Source organism: Anopheles coluzzii, chromosome 2, assembly GCF_943734685.1.
Source record: "Anopheles coluzzii chromosome 2, AcolN3, whole genome shotgun sequence".
NCBI lineage: Eukaryota > Metazoa > Arthropoda > Insecta > Diptera > Culicidae > Anopheles > Anopheles coluzzii.
In genome coordinates, this window is record NC_064670.1 from 69,791,991 (window position 1) to 69,811,915 (window position 19,925).

Here is a 19,925-nt window from a genome sequence, read left to right on the forward strand (position 1 = left end):
AGAAGCGAAAATTTGTTAGCATACTCATCGGAGAGAAGCCAGCTCGACTACAACTAGACACCGGATCGGACATCACTGTCATTAACCAGCAACTATGGAAGCAGTTGGGTAAGCCTCACCTCAACCCACCCAAGGTAAGAGCGAAAGCAGCTACTGGCGAAATTTTCGGCCTTCAAGGTGAGTTTGAAGCGAACGTGAGCATTTATAATACCACCAAGCAAGCGACAATTCGCGTGTCAAAAGCGGATGTGTCATTGTTCGGGGCTGATTTAATTCATCTTTTCGGCTTGGGGACCGTCCCGATGGATAGCTATTGCAATCAAATAGGTACAGCTGAACCACGATCCTGGGAGAAAGAATTTCCTTCGCTTTTTAGTGGAATGGGCCTGTGCACCAAGGCACAAATTCACCTACAGCTGCAACAAGGGAGCAGACCAGTTTTTCGACCGAAACGTCCGGTTGCATACGCGATGGAAGATGCTGTAAATAAAGAGTTGGATCGGCTTGAGAATCTAGGCATCATCAGTTCCTGCGACTATTCGGATTGGGCAGCACCAGTCGTAGTGGTTCGAAAGGCGAACGGCAAAATACGGCTTTGCGGAGACTATAGCACCGGACTCAATGCAGCATTACACCCGCACGAATATCCGCTTCCTTTACCCCAGGACATTTTTTCTAAGCTAGCCCGTTGCGTAATATTTTCACAAATTGATTTATCCGATGCATTTTTGCAGGTAGAAATAGAAGCAAAGAGCCGACCCCTGCTGACAATTAATACGCATCGTGGTCTATACCATTACAACAGGCTTCCTCCAGGCATAAAAGTGGCCCCTGGTGCCTTTCAGCAGATAATGGATAAAATGCTCGCCGGGGTAAATGGAGTATCTGCTTACATGGATGACGTAATAGTTGGAGGGAAAACACAGGAAGAGCATGATGCAGCTCTTGAAGAAACGCTGAAGCGCATAAGGGACTATGGGTTTACCATCCGGCGTGAAAAGTGCGCATTCAACAAGTCGGAAATACGCTACTTGGGGCATATCATCGACATCCGAGGCCTACGACCCGACCCGGCAAAGATCGACGCCATAAAAAATTTGCCTGCTCCAAAAGATGTCACAGGCGTTCGATCATTCATCGGTGCGATAAATTTTTATGCCAAGTTTATCCCCAACATGCGTAACTTGCGCTACCCATTGGATAAGTTGCTGCTAGCCGGAAGTGTGTTCCAGTGGACACCCGAATGTCAGAAAGCTTTTGACCAATTTAAAGCCCTCTTGTCCACGGAGCTCTTGCTCACACACTACGATCCAACGCGCGACATAGTTGTGTCCGCCGATGCATCATCAGTTGGCCTAGGAGCAACGCTATGCCACAAGTACCCAGACGGATCCCTAAAAGTGGTACAACACGCATCCAGAGCACTCAGCAAGGCGAAGATTGGTTATAGCCAAATCGACAGAGAAGGATTGGCAATAATTTTCGCTGTAACCAAATTTCATCGCATGATATACGGTCGTCATTTCACACTGCAGACCGACCACCGACCATTGGTACGCATATTTGGCAGTAAGAAAGGAATTCCGACATACACAGCAAACCGGCTGCAGAGGTTTGCACTTACTCTTCAGCTGTATGACATGGACATCGAGTATGTAGCAACAGGCTCATTTGGAAACGCCGATGTGTTATCTCGGCTCATACATCATCACGCCAAACCTGAAGCTGAATACGTCATCGCCAGCCTGGAGTTAGAAAACGACTTAAGGTCAGTTGCCATTAATGCGCTTAGCTCATTTCCTTTATGTTTTAGAGACGTTGAGACAGCTACGCAGACTGACCCCTTGCTCCGGAAAGTCCATAAGTACGTGCAGGACGGATGGCCGCATGATGTTTCATTCGGAGCAGATTTGGCACGGTACCACAATAGGAAAGAATCGCTCTCAACCGTTGAGGGGTGTATACTTTTCGGGGAGAGAGTGGTCATCCCGGAGAAACTGCGTTCCCGTTGTTTGCTGCAGCTGCACAAGGGTCATCCGGGGATGCAGAGAATGAAGGCGATTGCGAGAAGCTACCTGTATTGGCCAATGATCGACGACGATATTGTGAGCTACGTGGCATCTTGTGAATCCTGTTTGGCAGCCGCTAAAGCACCCCCTCGAGCAACACCAGCGACATGGCCAACACCATCGGGCGCCTGGCGTAGAGTACACGTGGACTATGCTGGACCACTGGAAGGGTATTTCTTTTTAGTGGTGGTTGAGGCTTTCTCCAAGTGGCCTGAAATCTACAAAACTACGAGTACAACAACATCTGCCACCATCTCCATGTTACGGAACATTTTCGCTCGCTTCGGTATGCCTGAAACGTTAGTTAGCGACAACGGTCCGCAATTTACCAGCGCTTTGTTTGCGGAGTTTTGCAACAGCAGCGGGATCGAGCACATCACGACAGCACCGTTCCATCCGCAATCAAATGGACAGGCGGAGCGGTTCGTCGATACGCTGAAACGAGCACTGCGGAAGATCCAGAGCGACGAGACGTCCCTTGATGAGGCCCTGGAATTGTTTCTCATGACGTACCGATCGACACCAAATGCGCAGTTGAACCAGCAGAAATCTCCAGCTGAGGAAATGTTCGGCCGCCCCATCAGGACAGCACTGGAGCTGTTGCGGCCCCCATCATCACACTCACTATCTCCTTCCTCATTTATTTCAGTGCGAAGTTTTCAGCCTGGCGATTTCGTCTCTACAAAATCTTTCTATAGAAACTCATGGAAGTGGATACCGGGAAAGATCGTTCGTAGCTGTGGACGCGTTATGTATGACGTCATTGCGAGTGATGGACGTTTACTTCGGCGCCACATAAACCAAATCAGGCGTCGTGCGGTAGCCCGTGCACCTGAGGGACATCAGCTGCCGCTTGATGTACTGTTAGAGGAATGGGCTTCTTCTTCTTCCCGACCAGAGCCAACCCACCCGGAGCTGGAACCAATCGTAAGCGAGCCAACAGCGCTTCCACGGTCATCGCCCGCTTATTCATCACTAGCAGCGACGACCCCGATGGATCTTCCTTTGACGACATCCAGCTCGCTACCTCCTGCCGACCTCGAAAACCGTCACGGAGGTAGGACCGATCAGCGCCTGATAGATTTGCCACGCAGGTCTTCTCGAGTAAGAAAACTTCCGCGTCGGTTCGGAGCCTATCAGCTCATTTAGCCGGGGGAGATGTTGCAGTCCGCCGAGACTGCAGCCTCTTCGCACACTCGATGCTTTCCGGGAACTGACAGCATTCGATGTGTAGCGAATATAGTCGTCTTTTTCTCTCTCTCTCTCGTGATCCATTACGATCGGGGATCCTGCGATGTAACGAACACTCGGGATTTTATCTGCACCAGCAATAGACGTGGCTAGCGCGCGCGGCACCGTATTCCTTTTCCTTTTATCATTTGATCGTTTTTATATATATGTTTGTTAAAATAAAGTATAAGTCAACAACAACATAAAAATAGAAGCAATTTCCTGGAGGCTGCAAGGATCTTCAAGTTTCATAACCAAAAATTGTATGCTAATTACATTCGCCATGTCCAGATATCCATTCGGACTTGTCCAAAATCATTTTGGAACTTTATGGACCGTAAGATGAAATGTACTTCCCTCCCATCATGCATGACACTTGATGGTCGATTGTTTACTGACACGCGAGAAATATGTAATGGTTTTGCTGAGCTGTTTGCGCGTAGCTGCACGAGCTTTCCCGAACAAAACTTGAAGGTAGAGGAAGCGTTACGTTTTGTGGCTCAGGACTGCGTAGACATTTCATTGCCTTCTTTTACAATCGATGATGTACGTTTAATGGCTTCAAAGCTGAAACCCTCCTCAGCCTCTGGACCCGATAACATTCCGGGAATAGTGATCGTTTCATGCATCGACGAATTGGCTTCACCACTAGCAACCATTTTTAATAAATCACTTCGCACTGGATTCTTCCCTGACCAATGGAAAAAGTCAGGGCCTCTATTATTAATTATCTTTATTAATGACATTGTTTACGCTATACCTGACTACCCGGTTCTACTCTACGCAGATGACCTTAAAATGTACTTTCCTGTGCGTAGTTCAAATGACTGTCTCCGATTGCAAGGCTTTCTTTCTGTTTTTAATAATTGATGTTCCTTAAACTGTTAGTCACTCAACGTCAGTAAGTGCTCGGTTATTTCGTTTACTCGTGCGAGAATTCCTTTATGTTTTAATTATGTTCTTTCTGACACTTCATTGCCTCGATCTGAAACTGTTAGGGACTTAGGCATTATATTAGACACGAAACTTTATTTAGACAAACAATTTGACGACGTAATTGCTAGGGCTAACAGGACTCTTTGACACATAATTAGGAGTAGCAAAATGTTTCATGACCGTCTCTGTTTAAAATCACTTTACTGTTGCCTTGTTCGTCCTTTGATTGAGTACGCTTCAGTTGCTTGGTTTCCGGAGCAAGTTACTAGAATTGAGAGTTTGGCGCATACACATAGGCGTAATGAACATAATTATAGTAAACTAGTATAGCAGAAATTATAGTAAGCTATCATTTATAGGAATAGTTGTGATTGGTAGAAGTGTGTTAATATGGGTTAGAATAGGATAGCTAATACGCAAAGATAAGGATAGAATAGGTAGCATAAGAAATTAGGCATACGACGGAATTAAGGATACATAGGAAGCAAATGAATTAAGCTAGGATAAGATAGGGAAATTTTAGTATAAATAGCGGGATAGGATTTAAGACAGTCAGATCAAGTTAGACTTTATAAGGGGAAACTCTGTCCGATTATAGAGAGCATAAATAAAGTGATAGTTACAACAAAATACCCTTTTTTCAGTTGTACTTTAAAAGTGATATACCACATGGCGACCGTGACAGGACACGGACATGCCCGCCATGCAATTGACAGCGATTTGCGAGGGCGCGCGAGGGCTCGCACGCCATACAAGTTCACCGCCCCAGAGCCCTCGCATTAAATAGCTTGCGAGCCTTGGTAGTTTTTTCACAGCTAGTTTTAGCAGTTATAATTATAGCAACCCGAGAGAAGGTATAACAGTGCAAATTGTAGCATACTTAACTCCTGATTTTTGTCATTTCAATCAAAAATTTAAAATGTGACCTTTTCGCCAAATACTTTAGTTAGGCTTTAGTTGCGCTAGGGCAGATAAAACGATCTCACTGTCGATGAAAGGAGTGCTCATGTTAATTGCTCCAGCCGGAGTGTTGGCGAGAGCAGCATCAATGGTATCGGTATCATTCATGGCCGGTGAAAAGCAATCTGCGAAGCGATCCGCGAAGAGATTGCACATTTCATTGGTGTTGGCACTTGTTGCTCCTTTGTACGTGATGGATTTCGGTGTATGCGTGGATTTTGTTTTGCTGTTGTAGAAGCGCCAAAACGAGTCAGGCCACCTGCAGAGGTTACGTTGAATTTTACTCAAATATCTGCGATATCGAAACCTGTTATAGCTGCAGTATAAAGAGTGCGTGTCAAAGTAGATCGAGCGAGATCTTTGGCAGCGGCGCGTTTGGTAGTGACGATAAGCAGCTCTTTTTACACGTTTGAGTCGTTTGAGTGTGCGGTCCGCCCAGGGGGGGTTAGGTTTAGGACGCTGAACTGGGACGCATACAACAAAGACTTGCAGCATGAAGGACGAGAATGAACATACTGCTTCGTCAAGTGAAATAAAATTGGAACAATGAAAGCTATTGTTAAACATTGATATCATGTCGTTCAGTTTCACATAGTCAGCTTTAGCAAAGTTATAACGATAAAATGCGGTTGTCGTCGAGTTTTGTCGAGTCGTCGAATTGCGTCGGGTCGACGAGTTAATACGTATATTGAAGTCTAACGCCGGATGGTAGGAGTCAAGAAGTACAAGCGGAGCAACACTTGGAAAGACAGGCGAACACAATTTAGCTGCAGCATTGTTAGCGTAGAGCAGGTCAAGCATGCGTCCGTGCGAATTATTGATGTGATTAAGTTGCACTAATCCGTTAAATTTAAATCCATCCACAAAGGTGTTGTTGGCCAGTGAGCGCGCAGTTGGTTCATAGTGCGTGATTGATGAGTATGCTGGCGAGGACGAAGGATCAGCTGTGGACCAGCTTATGCTAGGCTGATTGAAATCGCCAATAACAAACAGTTGATCCGAAGGCTTCAGTGTGAGAGTGAAGCTGCTGATACAATCATGTAGAGAGCGAAGAGTCGATATCTCGGAGCTAAGCTGCGGTGGAATGTATACTACCATGACGTACAGATGTGCGTTATTGCAGGCGACGCGCACACAAATATACTCGAGAGAACGATCACGGGAAGGTAATTCTATCGACTCGTATGCGTTAGAAACGGCTAGCAAAACACCACCACCGCGAGAGCTAGAGCCGCTGAGAGAGCGATCACAGCGGTAAACAGAGAAGTTGTTGTTGAAGAGAAGAGCAGATGGAATGTTGTCAACAAGCCAAGTTTCCGTGAGGGCGATGAGATCGAAGTCAGCCTCCGATACAGCTAAGTGAAATTCTTTTGTTTTAGTACGCAAACCTCTAACGTTTTGATAATAGCAGCTTAAATACTCAGCGGTAGCGTTGTCATTGTGGCGGTTGGATAAAGCGGGTATACGGTAAGTAAATTGAGCTGCGTTGTCAGAGCATGAGGCTTGGCGTGTTTGTTGCGTGCAATGAGCGGAACTTCGTCTAGTTGAGAAAAAAGCGATCGATTGTAGACTGGTGTAGGTGCGGAGATGAAGCACGGTGGTTTTGGGGCGGTCCAGAAACAAGTGTTGAGTTGGGTGCTTCCAAGGTATCATTCACCGGGGGGTGACACTGTTGTGATGATGTTGTTTCAGGACCAGGTGGAGTAGACGTGCGTGCGGCTAAACGGTGAGTCGTTGTTGGTGTGCGTGTGGTGTAGCGGTGATCAGTACTAGTAGCTGGTGTGCGTGTTGTAAAGCGGTTTCGGGTGGCTATAGGAGATGAGGTTTGGTGGTCGTGTTGACGGGATTGAAAAAACTCACGTACACCGATACCGACGGGCCAGGTGGATGGTGTGAGTGCCGCATCTCGAAGGATGGCCGGGACCCTCACTTTGAATGAAAGCCAATTCATTTGTTATTTGTTATTTGTTATTTATTTATTAAAATTCAACGGACCGCAAGTGGCCCACTTGAAGCGAATTCATTTACATTCATTCATTATAACATAGTCACATTACGGTCATTCATTTGTCACGCTTAGTCTTAAGTAACATAATTAACATGTAAAAGGTCGCACGACACGAATACTATTCAACAATGCGGTGCGCGACATGTCAGGTTGGTGACGATCACAAATGACATTAAACTCACGGCACATACGAATAAACGGATCAGAGGAGCCAAAGCGAGTGCGGCGTTCCTCCACGTCAAGTAGCGATCTAGCTCGGAGCGATCTCGGCGGGACATACATGTTGAGCCTCGAAAGAAGCGCGGGCGAGTCGATCCGATTGTCAAGAAGTCCCGCGACAAACAGCCTCTGAGCGTTGCAGTTCCGCTGCTTCAGCGTCTCGATGCCAAGCAACGCACAGCGTCCCTCATAGTCAAGTTGGACACTCCAGGAGCGCAAAGCGAACCGCGTGAATTTGCGCTGGATCGACTCTAAACGAGCTAGGGGACGAGCAGCTGTAGGCCACCATACTGCAGAAGCGTATTCTAACACTGGTCGCACCAAAGCACAGTATAGCGTCTTGATGCAAATCGGGTCAGTGATGTCTCGTGCTATTTGTTTTAGTAAGCCGATCAATTGGTTACCCTTAGTGACAACGTGCTCTAGCTGGTCGTGGAAGCTCAACTTTTCGTCAAGGAGCACTCCTAGATCCGTGACACAGCTTTTGCGACCAATGGTAGATCCATTTAACGCATAGTCATACACTAAGGGGCACCGCTTTCTCGCAAACGTAACGACAACACACTTCTCGACGCACAATTCAAGACCATTCAAAGAGCACCATGACTGGAAGGCACTTAGAGTGGCTTGAAGGCTGAGTTGGTCTGACCGGTCGCGGATAGGCAGGAACAGCTTCGCGTCGTCTGCATACAGTAGGTGGCCGTCAGGAGGGAGCAACCGTGTTACGTCATTCAGGAAAATGACAAACAGCAGCGGTCCAAGATTACTCCCCTGCGGCACCCCAGAAGAAGCATCGATACGGCGCGACGTATGGGGTCCCATCTTCACGCAGTATGTGCGACCAGTAAGATAGGAGCGCATCCAGGCCAGCAGCTGCACAGGCAGACCAAGCGTTTCGAGCTTTGCGAGCAGCAAGGCGTGCGGAACGCTATCGAAGGCAGCCTTGATGTCCGTGTAGACTGCGTCGATCTGCGAGCCGGCATCGATGGTCCTGTGGCAGAGGCTAACGAACTCAACCAGGTTGGTGGTGGTTGAACGCTGAGGGACAAATCCATGTTGAGCTGTGCTAATGTAGTTCGAGGCAGCTGCGAGGAGAGGTTCGTACACCAGGAGCTCGAAGACCTTAGCGCAGGCACAAAGCGATGTAATGCCACGGTAATTACATGCATTTGATTTGTCCCCCTTTTTGTGCACTGGAACAAGCCACGAAGTTTTCCAGCAGGCAGGATAGATGCCCGAACGCAGCGAGTCGCGAAAAATCGAGGCCAGGATAGGCGCGATGGTGGTGCCACAACGCTTAAGCGTGGAAGCCGGGATCCCGTCAGGCCCTGGAGCAAACGAAGATTTCAGCCTGTCAATCGCTTTCGAGACTGAATACTCATCGATGATCGGCAAGTTTGGGGCCATAGCATCCACCGGTACATTTGATAATGCGTCGGCTATCTGCCTCTCATCAGTTACAGCTGGAAGGAAGGTGGCGGCAAAGCGCGAGGCAAAAATATCACATACAGCAGACGGATTGTTGCCGTTGCGCCCGTTGTAACTGACGGAGCTAGGAAAACCAGAGGATTTCCGACGATTGTTTGCGAAGTTCCACAGTACACGTGAATTGCCGCGGCAGCGCAAAACCGTACGCCGTACGTGCCCCAGGTAGCGGAACCTGTTATAGCGCCGATAGAGAGAGTGCGCAGTGTTATAGTTGCGCAATGCAGCGGGACACCTACGCAACAAATAATCGCGATACGCGGCAGCTTTAGCCGTTTTGAGCCTGCGCAGCGTTCTGTCACCCCAAGGGGGGCCTCGTTTAGGTCGTTTCACCGGCGTGCATTCATTCAGGGCTTGCAACATGAACCGCTCAAAATCTTTCACAGCGAGGTCAAGAGTGGCGTAATGGGAACAATCGAAGACATTCGCGAACGAGGCGATCATCGGCAGGAGCCTGTTAAAGTCCGTCCGCGCGTAGTCAAGGCGTGATGTTAGCGCAGGAACGGCTGATTCCTCTCGTGGTAGCGGGATGGCCAACTCAAGCGCCGGGTGATAGGTGTCAATTGCTAACAGCGGGGTGAGGCAAAGTTCAAGCGGAAGGCAAACAGAAGCAACAGCATTATTTGCAAACACCAGGTCTAAGACGCGTCCGCTGGTGTTAAGATGACCATTGATCTGGAAGAGTCCGCTATGATGCATCTCGTCCATAAACAGAGCGGAGAGAGCCGATCGCGTACGTGGCTCATAATGCAGAAATGGCAAATCCGGATCATGCTGAGCGGCTGACCAGGAGACGAGAGGTTGGTTGAAGTCTCCTAACAGGAGTAAACCGTCTCCGGGATGCATAGTTGAGCATAATGAGCGAATGCAATTTTCGATTTCACGGAGCGTGGCAGCATTTGCGGCAAGTCTAGGCGGGAGGTATGCAGCAATGATGAATAGTCGGGAATTGCCTAGTTGTATTACAACGCACACTAGCTCAAGCGATGGATGCACCGTTGTGTGCTCCCGTGACGTCAGAGACTGAGAGCACGCAATCAACACACCTCCACCGCGGGAACATGTACTGTTGTCAACACTACGATCGCATCGGTAGACTCGGAAGCTATCGTCAAACAGCAAAGCCGAAGGTAGACTAGGATCGAGCCAGGTTTCCGTAAGCACTATTACATCGAAATTGGATTCCAACACCGACAGGCGAAACTCATCGACCTTCGTGCGCAGTCCCCGCACGTTTTGATAGTAAACAGAGGCAGTGGAACGGGCAGTGCGAAGCGCATTAGCAGCAGGAACATAACAGGTAGGTGTTTGTGCAGACTTAACAGAGGTTCGTCTATTCGTGAAAGAAACGGTCAAGTGTGGTCTGTTGTAAGTTGGTGTTGGCAGTGCGGCGAATTAAAAGCGGGCCGTCAATGAGTGTTGAATTAGGACCATGAGTAGTGTCGTTCAGCGTGTGTTCTCCCAATTGTGGTGATGTTAGTGTTTGAGCCTGTGAAGTTGATGCGTGTGCCGGTGCGTGATAGACAGTGGATGTTGGTGTGCGAGGCATCGATCGGCGATCGATGACAACAGGTGTGCGTGTGAGAGAACGGTGTTTGATGGTGATTGGTGACGATGAGTGTCCATGCTCTCGTTGACGGGATTGTACAAATTCACGTACACCAATACCGACAGGCCAGGACGATGGGGCGAGTGCTGCGTCACGAAGGGCTGCCGGTACTCTCACTTTGAAAGAAAGCCAGTTTACGCTGTCAACACTGACTCCCTTCCTCAGCAAGCAGTATGCTAGGACGTCATCGGTGGCTAAACGGCGTTTCACAGAAGCGACCACTTGCTCCACGGTGACGGCAGTGGACAAGCGAGATAGTCGGATCCATATTCTGTCTGTGGCCGGCTGGGGAAACGCTGCTCGAAGCGGTGACGATAGCGAATCGGTTCCCATGAGTTCTTCCGGTAGCGTAGACGAGGGTGGGATGCCGACTGTAGTGTTAGTGTACGCGCTTGGCGATGACGCTGCAAACATGTTATTTTGACGAATGTTTACGTTTTTGTTGACATCAGGGGACATAGAATCCTCGATGATACGCCGCCGCTTTCTACCCGCAACGGGCCGAGGATCGGTATTGCAAAGCTGAGGTATGGGTGCATTTTGCAGTAGAGTAAATCCACTGCGCACCTCGGCGATAATCGGTTCAATAAGCTTCCCCACAGCCGCAACAGTTGAGGTGAGAGCAGCTTGAAAACCGACCTGAGCCCCGATCTCTTTGACTGATCGGCAGCGCGGATTTTTCAGGATATTGGTGCACCCAGTGCAGCTCCAGTGCAGATCGATGTGAGTCAGGACCGCATCAATCAGCTCGGAAGGCAGCCTGCAACAACCGCGGTGAAAAGTAGCCTCACAGTACGCACAGCCGACGATACAGTCGGCAGCATCCAGTGACACAGCACACGCGAAACAGATAGCCGCCATCGCGAAATTATGTGCGGTTTTGATCACACCACCGTTAACCCGGATTAAAAACGTTAATACACAGTCGTGGGTCAATGAAATAACACACTAACGCGCAACAGTAACAGGAAGCAGTTTGGTAGTCAGTTGAACGAGTATTAACTGGGTACGTTAGAAAATATACTTAAATATTTTTGGAAAAACGCGGAGCACAGCGATAAGCGACCGAGCAGTTAGACGTCAGACGTCATGCTGTCCACACTAACCCCTCTTCTCAGCAGGCAATACGCTATAACGTCATCGGTGGCTAAGCGACGCTTTACAGAAGCGACCACTTGTTCCACAGTGACGGCCGTTGATAAGCGGGATAGGCGGATCCAGATCCTATCTGTGAATGGCTCACGAGGTGCAGCTTGAAGCGGTGATGATAACGGATCGGTTCCCACCAGTTCATGCGGTTGTGTAGGTGCCGGCTGGACGGCAATCGTGGTGTTGGTGTATGCGTTTGGCGATGACGCGGCACAAAGGATGTTGCCGCGACTGTTTACAATTTTGTTTACACCAGGAGATGCCGAATCCTCGATTATACGCCTCCGCTTTCTACCAGTAGCTGGTCGAGGATCAGAGTTCCGATTGTGAGGCGTGGATGCAGTTTGAAGGAGGGTAAAACCACTGCGAACTTCGGCGACAATAGGCTCAACGAGCTTGCCAATAGCTGCTACAGCTGAGTTGAGGGCGGCATGGAAACCGACCTGGGCGCCTATTTCTTTTACCGAACGGCAGCGCGGATTTTTAAGCATGTTAGTGCAGCCAATGCAGCTCCAGTGCAGGTCGACATTGGACAATACTGCGTCAATCAGCTCGGGGGGCAATTTGCAACAGCCGCGGTGGAACGTAGCGTCACAATATGCACAACTGATGATGCAGCCGGTGGCCTCTAGCGGTTCAGCACACGAGAAGCAAATAGCCGCCATCGCGAAATCACGCGTAATCACAGCACAACACTGCTAAGCCGAGCAGGAAAAAACAGCAGGAAACCACAGTTGTGATGCAACTAAACAATTCGCCAAGACGAAGCGATGATGTTAAACAGTTTAATAGTCCGTAGAAAAGGCAACAATGCGATGCGACGCAGAAAACACAAGAAAATTATTGAAAAATCACGGAGCGCGACGGAAATGCGGCCGAACAATTAAACGTCAGAATTAAAATCGATTTGCCATACAGACACGAAGACCCAATGTGACGAAGTTGAGATACTATGTACAAAATTAAAAGTGATGTATCTCAAACAAAACATACCGGAGTAAGTGGCTAACGATATGGCAGTCAAGCGAGGAATAGAAACACTCATTGACATGGTCAAACTCACGGAAACAAGGATTATATTACAAGCAGGGCAGTACACCTCTATATCGGACGCAACAGAAAAGGCACTAGAAAGCGAAATAATGCACAATTCAGCTCAACAAGTGTTCGCATTTAGAAAAAACTTTAATGCTCCCAATTGCTCGTTTGACAATAGATATTCAAATCAGTACACTCGTAATACGTACAACAGGTCACAAAATAGAGGAAATTTTACTTCAAATTGGCAAACAAATAATCGGCATCAACAAAATAATTTTCACAACACCAATAACCGACGATTTTTCAGAAATACCAATAGAAACAATAACAGGATTTACATCACACAAGCCACAGAACAAGAACATTTTTTTGAAGAAAACCCGCAGCATACCGATTACCAATCTTAGCCATAAATCTAAATGCCAATAACCTTATCAAAGTAAGAGTAGCAATGTCAACGGAAGAATACAGTCACCTAATCATAGACACCGGAGCAGATGTTTCTTTGTTTAAAATAAAAAAAAAACAACTCCAGCCAACACGTATCTGCGCAAAACAAAATTAATCTGACAGGTATAACTACTCATACAATAGATACTTTAGCCACTACTTTTACAACAATACAATTCGGAGAGACGTCTGTCAAACACCAATTTCACCTGATACCAAAAGAATTAGATATTGGGGCAGATGGCATTTTGGGCAGAGAATTTTTTGCAAACTATAGGTGTGTAATTTATTATGAGCATTGGCTACTCAATTTTACTCACAATGGCATGGCCGTGTGGTCTCGTAGTACATTCATCAACTCGTACGACTTAACAACATGCCCGTCATGGGTTCAATCCCCAAATAGACCGCACCGCCATACGTAGGATTGACTATCCTGCTATGGGGGGGAATCAATTAGTCACTGAAAGCCAAGCCCACAATTGGGTACAGGCAGGCCTTGACCGACATCGGTTGTTGAGCCAAAGAATGGCCGTCTGCCAACCCATAGAAGATAAATCCAATGATGGTTTCATATTACCCACGCGAAGTGAAGTGATACGAAAGGTAAAACTGCCAAACATCGACAAAGATTCTATTGTGTTTGCAGAAGAAATAAGGCCAGGATTATTTTGTGGCAATTCAATCATATCGAAGGAAAACCAATACGTAAAATTTATAAACACAACTGAGAAAAACATTTTTATCAATCATAAGTCCTTCAGACCTCAAGTCGATCAAGTAAAAAAAATATAATGTTACGAAACCCTCCGGTAACAACGAAATAACCAGATTTGATAGTATAATAAATAGTATAGATATGAAAAATGTCCCACAATACATAGAAAGTGACTTAAAGAACCTCTTAGCAAAATATACAGACCTGTTCTGCGTAAATGAAGATAAAATTTCCATTAATAATTTTTACAAACAATCGATACAGCTAAAAGACAACATCAGATCAGATCAGAACAATCAGATGAAATAAAACAACAAGTCGATAAAATGTTAAAAAATGATATTATTTTTATTTATTTATTTTTTATTTTATTAATTGCTCGGCCACGTTGGGTTACAGCAATAGTGCTTACTGACTATAGTATACAATTATTCACGAAGGAGTTGGAAGGAGTTTATGGTACGGAAAAGGAGCGAAGACGGGATCGGTAGACAGGATAGGATATGTTGAAATCGAACAGATCAGAAGTACTATTAAAAGACGACATAGCTCTTACAAAAGGCTCATTGCGAGCAAAACGTGTACGACATATAGGTAACTGGAGACGAAAACGATAACGTAAGGTGCGACAAGGTGCATACAAATGTAAGCGCGACAGAAGTGAAGGAGTATCAATCGTATTGAGCAATATGCCAGCGACGAAAGAAGCCTGAGCGACCGAGAGGCGGTGCTCCAACTTGGCAAGGCCTAATAGAGTGCATCTATCGTCATACGAAGGAAGCGGAATAGAGTGATGACCCAGCGACCTACGAAATACGATCCTTGTAAAACGTCTCTGGATCCTCTCAATCCTTTGGAGCAGAGATAGTTGAACAGGAGACCAGATGACACAGGCATATTCCAGTACGGAACGGACCCAACAACAATAAAGGGACTTAAGACAAAAAGGATCACGAATTTCAGCGGACATGCGACAAATATAACCAAGACTTTTGTTGGCCTTGTTGATGACATAGTCCGTGTGCTCCTTGAAAGAAAGACTCGGGTCAAAGAAGACGCCAAGATCCTTAGACAAGGACGCACGGGGAATAGGGGCATCACAGACACTATAAGCATGAGTTATACTTGTCGAAGATCGGAAGAAAGACAAGACAGAACATTTTTCAGGACACAGGACTAAACCGTTAGAAGCACACCATGTAGAGAATTTACAGAGCCAGGATTGAAGGACTAGACAATCAGCTGTAGAAGATACAGGAAGAAAAATTTTAACGTCATCCGCATATAGCAAGAAGCCGTTAGGAGGAAGGATCGAAGTACAGTCATTGAGGAAGAGAATGAACAGTAAGGGACTAAGGACACTACCTTGAGGGACACCCGAAGAACTAAGAAAACATTCAGAGAAAGAGCCACAGATTTTAACTGCATATGAACGATTCTCAAGATAGGAGTTGAACCACGGCAATATAGAGCCACCGAAACCTAGTTTTCGAAGCTTAGCAACAAGTAATGATAGAGGTATACTGTCAAATGCCGCTTTGAAATCGGTATAGATAGTGTCTACTTGCTTACCACTAGACAGATAGTGATATAGAGAAGACAAAAAACACATTAGGTTGGTGGACACTGAGCGATTGGGCATAAAGCCGTGTTGTTCCGCAGAAATATAATGTTTTACACAAGGCATTACAGATAAATGGACAATTGACTCGAGGATTTTAGAACACGCACAAATAATAGAAATGCCTCTGTAGTTTGATGCTAGTGTGCGGTCACCTTTCTTATAAATGGGAACAAGCCAAGCTAGTTTCCATTGACTAGGAAAAATCCCTACACTAAGCGAGCGAGAAAAAAGACGAGTGAGAATAGGAGTGAGGGTATTGCCACATTTTTTCAAAACACAGGCAGGGATGCCATCGGGGCCTGGTGAAAACGAAGTTTTAAGTTTGGATAAAGCGGATTTTACTAGGCTTTCACTTACAACGACTGAATTACATGATATCACATCAGAGGGCGTGTAAGACAAGCCTACGTCCAAAGGAACCTTAAAAGTACTAGGATCGACAAATACACTAGAGAAATGTTTGGCAAACAGGTTACATATATCAGGATTGGACGTAGCAGAGGACAGATCAAGAAACAGGGTGGATGGAAGGCTAGCAGAGCCTCGCCGAGAGTTCGCAAAACGAAAGAATGACCCAGGATCAATAAAGAAGCGCATTTGAAGACGCCTAACGTAGCGACGATACAGATGGCGATTAAGAAGACGATAAGCCTTAGCCGCATATTTATATACACAAAGATTGTGTAAAGTATTATTTAAACGGTAGGCGCGTTGAGCGCGGTTTTTGTCCGATTTTAATAGACGTAAAGCTCTGTTCGACCACTTAGGATTAGGAGCGGGTTTAAGGAGAGGACAGCAGGAAGGGAAGGCGGAAGTGATTACATTAGTAAACGCTGCTACAGCTTGATTTATGTCACAGTCAGCATCAATAAAGGACCAATCGGTATCGGCTAATATACGATGAAGCTTTTGGTAGTCCAATTTCCTAAAATTGAACATACGAGCCGTAGGTATTCGTTGGGAGGATGCAGGGCGAGAGTGCGTAAGGAGCACGCTTGTCTCAAGAGCAGGATGATGATTGTCTAGCGCGACGAGTGGAACAGGTGAAGCTATGACGGGGGAGCAGCACTCCAAGAAGGCAGCATTGGCAAATAGAAGATCTAATTGTCTTCCGCGTATATTTTTTATGCCGGATAATTGCAGCAAACCGTTTACCGACATTCCATCAAGCAGAGAAACATTTTCACGAGATACACCAGTAGGAATGAACTGATTAACGCACGATGCCGACGGTTGCCAGGAGAGTGATGGTGAATTAAAATCACCAAGTAACACCATAAGATCATTTGGTTTAAGTTTGCCAGCAACGAAACTAACACTCTCATGTAAAACGACAAGGACTACTTCGGAAGAACGCAAATCGGGTGGGATGTAAACGGCGCCGATATAGATTGCAAGGTTTTGAAGCTTAACAATTGTCCAAACAGACTCCAGCGAGTCGAACGGCAGTGATAAAGTTGACGTGTTCAGCACGGAAGAGCAGGCAATGAGTACACCACCACCACGGCAACGGTTACTGTTGAGAGAATTTCGGTCGCAGCGATAGATGACATACGCATCCTCCGAGATAAGAGAGGACGGAATTGAGCCATCGAGCCATGTTTCAGTTAACACCAACACATCCATATCAAGCTCAGATAGAGAGAGGCGTAACTCGTCTAGTTTTGTGCGCAATCCTCTTACGTTTTGATAGTAGATGTTTAGTCGATCTATCGAAGGAATGAGAGAGCGAGATGCGCCGGGAGTGCTCTCGCTGCAAGTTATTAATGGCGGAAGAGAGTCAGACGGATTGTGTGTATTAGATGCAGGGTTAGCTTCCATCAATTCGGGTAAAGTCGGTAGTTCATGAAAATCTTCAGCTGGATCAGCCGGTTTACGCTTGCTGAAAGTACTGCGTATAAGGCAAGCTCATAGGACCATGATCGGGCGAAATAGTGAAATCAGCGTTTCGCAGATGTGTCGTGTGGTTGATAGAAGGTGGCGATGAATGATGATCCGATTCACGGGTAACAGGCGCAGAAGGTGCATGGGATGCTGTAGTAGTGGGTCGCCAAACATTGACGGAGCGGGGATTAAGGTCGATGAACTCCTTAAAAGAGATCCCGCGAGGCCAGGTTGAAGCAGCCAAAGCAATAGCCCGGTGCGAATCCGGTACACCAATTTTAAAAGATACGTAGGAGAGCGTAGAAAGATCCCGGTCGCGTCGTACAAGGCTGTATACCAAGATGTCGTCTGTCCCTATGTTGGAACAGGCCATTTCACGGATCGCTTCAATCGGAGTATCAGGAGCAATACGGGAGATAAAGACCCAAGTACGGCGTGGGCGTTCAGGAACGGTCGTAATATTGTTGTAGGACAACCCTGTACCCGATGACAGCATAGCGCGTGTAACGGTATTGGTAGGCGACGAGTCGGGAGAGCGATCCATCAATCGACGTTTGGAAGGATTCTCACCAACAGCTTGATGGGTGAGCTTAGAGGCCGCAACTGGATTCGTGGTCGTTGAGTGCGTAGCAGGAATCGCGGAATGGTGAGCACTCGATGTAGTAGTATGCGTGGCAAGATGAGAGTTGAGCTTGTTCATTAGTGAGTTGAAGGAAGTGAGAAACTCACGGTGCATGAGATCAAGCCCCTTGATGCCATGCTTAACTTCATCAAGCGTTGTGAGTAGTGGAGCCTGTGAGTAGTTGCGTTCCATTGAGTGAGAAGCAGTAAGTGAGTCGATGAAATCTTTCACGGAACGAATTGACGATGCTGATTCCTGTTTCATCAAAGCTATCTCGTTTCTAAAACAATCCAGTGAAGAGGAAAGTTCTAGTCGCAAGCCAGCTGATGTCGCCTGCACAGAACGTGAGGTATCGCGGAAATCGGACTGCAACGATTCCAACAGGTAGGCAGCATCACGAGAAAGGCCGTGCGAGAAGCGTAAAGTGTCAACGGCCCGCAAACGCTGAGCACAATCCGCGCAAGCCCAGAATAAATTTTGTGACTTCTTAAAATCACGCAGGAGCGGGGTTGAAAGTCCAATGCACTTATCGTGGTAATAGTGTTCACACAGACCGAAGCACGGAATTGGATCGTTGCTAATAGCACCTTCACATTTCTTACAGATCACGGACGCCATCGCAAAATAGCACAGTGAGTGGTCACAACAACCGCAGGCGGATCGCAATGTTTATTTGTTGAACCGTACAAATTCACAGGTGCCGCACAAATTTGTGATACGTGAACGCGCGAGTGCGAATTAACCGAACTAAAACAGTTCAAGCACTTAAACACCAAGAAAATCGCGGTAAAAATCAACTTGGAAATAGCAGAGTGAGAAAGCACAACCAGCCGCTATGAGTGACAAGTGACAAGTGACATTATCGAGCATTCAGTATCATTCTATAATTCCCCAATATTGTTAGTTCCGAAAAAATCAGAGACAGAGAAAAAATGGAGACTTGTCGTAGATTACCGGCAATTAAATAAAAAAATAATGCCAGATAAATTTCCATTGCCAAGGACCGATGAAATATTAGATCAACTCGGTAGGGCAAAATACTTCACAACACTAGATCTCATGTCAGGTTTCCACCAAATACCTTTGTATAAAGAATCGCGGAAGTATACTGCGTTTTCCACTGCTGCAGGCCACTATCAATTCAAAAGGTGTTGGGAAAACTGAGCGCAGCACCGCTACTCAACCCTGTCGCCACGTGACAAGGGCTTGACGTACGCGTTCGGCTAAGCTCGGCGCTGCTCGGCTAAGTTCGGGAATGAAGGGCTGGGGATCGGTCTTCATCTTTTATCCGCCGACCCGGACCCGGCCGACGGTAGCGCGTGCTCGTCCCGTTTTATCTTGTACAGTGCGTGTCTCGTGAACGCGTCTATTTTATGTAATATTTAATATGTTAAAAGAAATATGTAATAAGTTGCAAACCATAAAAGTGGCGACGAGTAAAAAGGAAAAAGACTTTAGTAGTGAAAAAAAGTGTAAAGTAATACGTGTGCAAAATTCCGTCAACGCGTAAACGGCGCCGAAAGGACACGAGTCCGGAAGACATCGAGATGGATGAAGAGCAGCGAAGACATTCGCAGCATTTCGAGGTTCCGGGACCGGTGTTTCTGCAACCGGTAATTGGTCAGCCCCTCCTGCCCAACGCTCCTGCCATGGATCAGCCCACGGGTGTCCAACCATCGACAAGCCAGCAATCGCCATCGTTCCAGCCAGCGACAAGCCAGCAAGCGCCATCGTTCTAGCCAGCGACAAGCCAGCAAGCGCCATCGTTCCCGCAAGCCACAACCCAGCACCCGCCATCGCTGTCGAATTCATGCGCAAACGGTGAGCCCTCAATGATCCAATTTATGCAACTTTTGCAACATCAAATGAAACAGCAACAGCAAATGCAGCAAATGCAGCAACAGTTGATGACACAATTAAT

At 46.8% G+C, this 19,925-nt stretch overlaps 2 protein-coding genes and 1 pseudogene across 2 annotated transcripts; 1 reads left to right on the forward strand and 2 right to left on the reverse strand.

Moving 5' to 3' along the window:
* The first annotated feature begins 329 nt into the window (after positions 1 to 329).
* LOC120948828 (uncharacterized protein K02A2.6-like) lies at positions 330 to 3,501 on the forward strand. The gene has a single exon (XM_049605561.1). It carries the CDS (start codon positions 381 to 383, stop codon positions 3,216 to 3,218), a length of 2,838 nt encoding a protein of 945 aa, XP_049461518.1. The 5' UTR covers positions 330 to 380; the 3' UTR covers positions 3,219 to 3,501.
* A 5,132-nt stretch (positions 3,502 to 8,633) lies between these two features.
* On the reverse strand, positions 8,634 to 11,455 carry LOC125906515 (uncharacterized; the record flags this gene model as incomplete). Its single annotated transcript, XM_049605569.1, has 1 exon — positions 8,634 to 11,455. A coding segment is annotated over one exon (1,215 nt), but the record flags the coding sequence as incomplete, so codon positions are not given.
* Positions 11,455 to 19,285, reverse strand: LOC125908343 (uncharacterized; annotated as a pseudogene).
* Positions 19,286 to 19,925: the final 640 nt, after the last annotated feature.